General features: G+C 44.0%; 1 protein-coding gene across 3 annotated transcripts in view; it reads right to left on the bottom strand.

Moving 5' to 3' along the window:
* Positions 1–737: 737 nt before the first annotated feature.
* Positions 738–6000, bottom strand: part of OGFOD2 (2-oxoglutarate and iron dependent oxygenase domain containing 2) — a 472935-nt gene continuing 467672 nt past the window's right edge. For all 3 annotated transcript variants that reach the window (XM_069619641.1, XM_069619642.1, XM_069619643.1), the window contains 2 exons: positions 1318–1575; positions 738–1213 (listed from right to left, as the gene is read on the bottom strand). In XM_069619641.1, the coding sequence (XP_069475742.1) occupies positions 938–1213; positions 1318–1575 (534 nt within the window). In that variant the 3' untranslated portion in view covers positions 738–937. The remainder of the gene's footprint in view (positions 1214–1317; positions 1576–6000) is intronic.

The raw sequence follows: 6000 nt of genomic DNA, 5'->3' as shown, positions 1-6000 counted from the left end.
GTCAGGTAAACTAGGAGGGGAGTAGGAAAATATATTTTAGTAAAGTGAAAATAATATTTATGACCATGTTTAATTTGAAATGCATTTATTGCAGGTTTTCCAGAGGTTAAGAGATCCAGGAGTTGAAGGGAGCTGGAGGAATCCTGACCATTTGTTATTTTATCCACTTCCCCTTTCCCCCGGGCTGGTCTACTCAGTAGTTGTTGTAATTGACTGCTGGGCGAACTCGTTTGCGGGATCTGGTGGGCTATTTGTCAGCTCCTGCAGGATTTTGATGCTGGGACCTGATATTGTAAGTCTAAGGGGATGGTACCACATTGAAGGCAGTTAATGAGATTGTGGGGACTAGATTTCCTTGTATAGGGCTAAATCATGTGTATTTTGGGTGATGCCTTTGTAAGGGAGCATGTGGGAGTGTGTTCACTGTTCTGGAAATGTATATATAATGTATCTGTTCTGTGGTTCAGGGAGACTCAGGTTAGTTAAATCTCCAAGCAGTTGTCTAGCCTCTACCTAGTAGTCGTGAAATAAACTTGCTCTAATGACGTGCATTCACTTCTTGAGAGGTGGGATATTTTATAGTGCAGAGATCCGGGGTCAGCCCTGATATCATGCCTGTATCTACAGGTTGCTATAAACACCCCTACCCTCAGGCTAAGAATGGGATTGAGTATAATAAATTGCAGTAATTACATTGTAAACTTCGATATTCAGCCAAAAAGTATTGCTCTGAGGCAGCATGTCAAGCATACGTTTATTTGGGACGCTTGAACCTCAGGATACACAATTGGCACCTGAGGTGGACATGAAAACCAGAGATGTGCACACACAAATGTTGTTGTGTGTGGGGTGTCAGAGGGCTCAAAACAGCAGTTCCTGAGAGTGTTTTCGTGTGTTTCCAGTCTTGGTGCGGGGATCCTGGAGACTTGTCTTTTAGCTAGATCAAGGCACAAACATCCACAGTCTCTGATGAAGGAAGCGTACGTGTTTGGGTAAAACCATCACCATAGCCAAGGGTCTCCACCAACTGCGGCGTCTTGTTGCACATGGGGCATAGCTGGTTGCGCACAGCTGCGGATCGCATCCAGACAATGAGGTTCCAACGTTCTCCTGATGTGATAGGCAGGGCTCCATGAATGTGCTCCCCTCGGTGCAGCAATCCCTGGCCAACCACATGTTCAATTTCCACATAACTCCTTTCATTGGCTGGAACCTGAAGAAGAACACAGAAAAGTTGCTACAAGCAACATATGTTTCCCTGATTGCAATATTATTAGACATGAACACATTTCTATTTTTGTAGCAGCATTCATTTACCTGTCTCATGTCCCCAAAATACAAATTTCCTTCTGCAAACTCTTTCCCCAGTGATACATTTATAGTTATTTCCGCATTGTCGTAGTGGCTGCTCAAATCCAGGTCTTCCGACAGCGAGTATTTGACGACGAACGCTTTATGGCTGTCAAGGTATTTTCCGCCACAATCTGGATACAAGATGGATGTCACTGGCTGCAGGTATTTTTCACGTAAAGGTGCGATGAACCATTCGTCAAATCCCAGCTCATTTAGAAGCACCTAGGCAAAATTAAAGAGCAATAACACAGTCAGGCAACGGAGTCTATACCCAATTTAGCAATGAGTCATGCACCTTTCTTGCAAGTACAACAGAACAAAATACCACACATACTTTTATTTGCACTCCCAATGCCACAGACCAGATGCAATAAAGGCTGTCCTTAAATGGGCATGACAAACAAGTGGTAAGCATTGGCAATATATATAAAAACATCTCACCTTTTATATGTGATAACCTTCAAAAATCCTTTTAATTAAAAAGAAATGTTTTTTACAAAACAAAGTTATAATATTCTACTACTAGTCTTTATTTTTTCTATAAGAAAATAGATAACTACAACCATCTTAGACCGTATAATGCTCTACACCTCAGGCAAAACTAGTGGCTTTTACCAGTGCTTGTAATTATTTACCAGTCAGTGAACCGTAGTGAGTAGAGGTAGATGGTGAAATGTTGCAGAGTGTATTCTGAAAGGCATAATATTTTGGACTGAAATTAACTGTCTGAATATTCACCTATAGCAAATCCAGGCAAATCAATCTGTCTAGTTGTAGGCAGATTTATTCTCATTTCATAGCTATCACATGGCTCAATATTTAAGGAGTCAAAGTACCTGTAATTAACCAAATTCCCTTCAGAAAGTTGCTTTTCCAAGCAGAAATTGAAGTTCTAAATCACATTAATGTAACAATATTTTAGATAACAAAAGATGTGCCACTAAAGATGCAGCTGGTGTATGTATCTCACCACAAATGTCCCAAGTTCTAAAATCACTAACTATTGTCACAGATGGCCTGGATAATTTGTAGAGTCTCAGAGATGGTTCAGGGGGTTTTATTAAATATTTGCAAAAGACTGGTCTTGTGTTGCAGGGTCGGTTTAAAGGCCAACCCTCTTTCTCATCTCCTGTGGGCTCCCTCGATCTTAACCCAGGCTTGATAAATCCCCACAGTGATCTGCTCTAGAGATCGGTAACCCCTACTACCTAATATCTTCTCTGGCTAGCGGTGGGTGGTTAGAGTCAGATGCCTTATCTATCTTGCTCCCTTCTAGGGACACTGAGGGATCCCTAACCCTTACCCACACATTCCAAATGATTTTGTCAACTTAGTGCGAGTAGCAGACACCATAGTCCATTTGTTCTCTGGCTCACACACTCCCTTTCTCTCCTCTCTGTGATTTTACCACTTCTCTCTCCTTCCTCCCCTCTGCTACCTCACTATATTATTGTCACCCTGCCTTCTCTACTCATGCATGTGGTGCCCTACTCACCCCCACAGGGATATGGTGCCCTGCTCACCCTTCTTCACTAACCTCACCTCTCTCCTATACAAAATCCCCTATCTACACCTGTGTGCCCTAACCTTACCACACTATCTCTGCCTATCTTTTGCAACTACCTTCACAGCCCCACACAACAACACTCCCACTTCGCCTTTCACTCTCTCCACCCTGTCCCATCATACACTGTCTTTCTCACTTTCACTCTCTTGCTAATCCCCCTACACATATCTCTCCATCTTTCTTTCTCACCTCTTAGAGCCACCCCTCATACACTACAACAACTGGTACCACGCTCTTTTACAAATATCTCACTGGCAGACTGCACCAATTATGCCACCAACCCTTCAGCACTCTGTACCACTGTTCATCCTCCACCTGGTCTCTCAGTTCACCTCCACATCTCTTAACCTCATCCCTGCAACCTTCACTCTTCTCTTCATTCACTCCCTTTATATACTGTGCGTCTCCTGGTTCTAACCTGCCTGCCTCTCCCTCCACTGGCTCCACCTCTCACCTGCCCCTTTTCCAGCACAGTTTCGTTTGCAGGCTCTGATGGTCTTCTCTGCTTGCTGTGGGTCTAGAATACAGTGTTTCTTGTTATTTTCTTCCTGTGCTGGTAACTTTGGTTTCAAATTCGGTTCAGGGAGGATTTCAGTTTCTCTCCTGTTCCTCTGCAGTCTCTTTTCACCCCCTCCCCCCCAGTTTGTTTTTGGTTGCCCTACCATGTTCCTGTGGTCTGCCTAGCGTTGGTAGATTGGGTATTTTGTGCCTTATCTCTCCTTGACAAGAGGAATTCAAGTCCATTCCTTGTCTGTTCTTGATTCCGTTCCACAGGCTCTAGTTCGAGGGGTTCTTGGTGGTGCCAGGTGCTCTCAGGGATCTGTAGTCCTAAAACAGAAAAAAGAGAACGCAGGCCAGAAAGAGGACTGGGAGGGATCACATAAAGAGTGGTACCATTAATGACATTCATGTCACACAGGGTTTTACAGGGACGTGGTCCTCCCCTAGCCCCCTAGCCCCCGCATCTGGGACAGGGCTGGCTCTGGCTTTTGTCCTGCGAGCCCACTGTCCCAGGTTAAGAGGGGTTCCTGTCCATCCCTGACAGGGTCACAGGAGTGACCATGTCACGCTATGCTATTAGTCTGTTCTCCCCTCATACAGGTGGCTAACACCATCTCTATGAGTCAACCCTAAAATGGAGGTATCCCTCCCCCACTCCGCACACCCTGCCTTGTGGCCAGTCTTATTAGTTGTTTATGCTCCAAGAATGAAAACATGCCTTTTTAAGATTTATAGTTGTTCCTTCTATACACTATGTTGAGAAGTAGGATATCAAGTAGAGTAAATTAGTTGTGTATTACAAGATAAGCTGTCCTCTTAACACATAATGCAATGTGTGATGGTGAAATGTTCCTAAGCAGTAGAGTCACTTCCACATCACACCTGAAACCCCCATAGATGTGCCAGAAATGAACAAGAAACTAAAGGTTTCCGAATCGCCAGAGACTTACATTCAAATAAAAATACCCCATGGGAAGATGTGGATGGAGGGGGTGGAGGTAAATTAACTTCAGTAAAGAAATATACATTGTTGGAAGATTCTTTTAAGACTCTTAAGATGATTTACACATTTGCTGACACCCTCTTGTCAACACCTACAACTCGAATCAGGTCAGCAATGTACAGCTGACATGACCAGGCCCATAAGGACCCCCTGCACACCTTTGCCGTGGTCAACATCACAAACACAATTGGGATGCAGCCCACCTGAATACTCTTCATAGTTCGGCCAGTGTGAAACAACAGATGAGAGAGCACATACAATAATACAATACTTCAAACTTTTCAGTAGTGTATGTTCTCAGTAAGGTAGACTATTTGGAATGTAAGAAATTGTAAGGAGTGTGCTATGATAGACTGTCTCAAATGTGTCTCGGTCACAAGAGCACATCTGCCGGGAGTTAAAAGCCCATATACCTTATGAGAAAGAAGTGAAAATAAAATCCATTTCACTTGGCCTGTAGCCATCACGTGTGTTACATCACCAATGGCCATAGACTCCCTTTTGCCTTACCCTCCTCCCCTCTAGCAGCTGCTCTTTCTCCCCCACCTCACCTACTAAACTGGCTCCCATCTTCGGGGTAGCCATCCTTTTGTGCACGCCAGTCGACCCCTTTGTACTCAAAATATAAAACAGCTTGAACCAATAATCTTCTCTTATCAGTCATTCCTCGTCAACCTCTCCATCTTTTGTGGAAACTTTCAACGCTTGCTTGAACATAGCCACAGTATTAGCTCTTGTCAAGAAGTGTTCTATAGACCCTAACTGCCCTACCAACCACTGGTCTGTTTCTATCCTCACCCATGATTCCTAAATCCTAATGTGAGTAGCTTTCCACAGAATGTATAATTACTTCGAGATTAACAACCCCTGCAACCCTCTTGAATCCAGATTCTGCAGCCTTTACTCCACAGAAACAGCACTGACCTTGGTCTTTAACATAATGCTTCTGTGCATGACCCCAAGCTATCCTCTATCCTCATCCTCCTGAGTCTATCTGCACCATTTGACACAGGTGACCACACTTCTCTCCTTCTAAATCTCTCTAACCTTGGAATCCAGGCTACTGCTCTCACCTGAATTATCTCTTACCTCACTAGTCATTCCTGCTCTACTTCCTGGAACATTGACATCTCTGATAGCACACTTCTCCCTGCAGGAATCCACCAAGGCTCTGCCTGGACCCACTACTTTCTCACTCAGTAAACATCTGTCCTTTTTTGTGTTCTCCTACCAGCACTTTGCAATTATAACCCAATAGACATCATCTTCTCCCCCTTACCCCAATATCTCCAACAGGATCGCCAACTGCTTATCCACTATCCATCACTGGATGGCATTTTGCGGTCTTATGCTCAACTCCTCTAAGCGCGAAGTCATCCATCGCCCGACCTCTACATTCCCTCCTCTTCACTACTCTCCAATTTCTTTTTACTATGACCTCATAAGCTCCTTCAAGGCATGCAACTGTGTGGTTCGCTTTGACAGTGATCTAAAGCTTTATCACTTTGTCAACTCTACAGACACTGCTGTCACAATTTATCTACTTAACACCTGCAAAACACCACCTCCTCACCTG

Source organism: Ambystoma mexicanum, chromosome 10 (assembly GCF_040938575.1).
Source record: "Ambystoma mexicanum isolate Mex_15411 chromosome 10, UKY_AmexF1_1, whole genome shotgun sequence".
In the NCBI taxonomy this organism is placed as follows: domain Eukaryota; kingdom Metazoa; phylum Chordata; class Amphibia; order Caudata; family Ambystomatidae; genus Ambystoma; species Ambystoma mexicanum.
The sequence above is the reverse complement of the archived record's forward strand: the minus strand, read 5'-3'. Positions and strand labels throughout refer to the sequence as shown.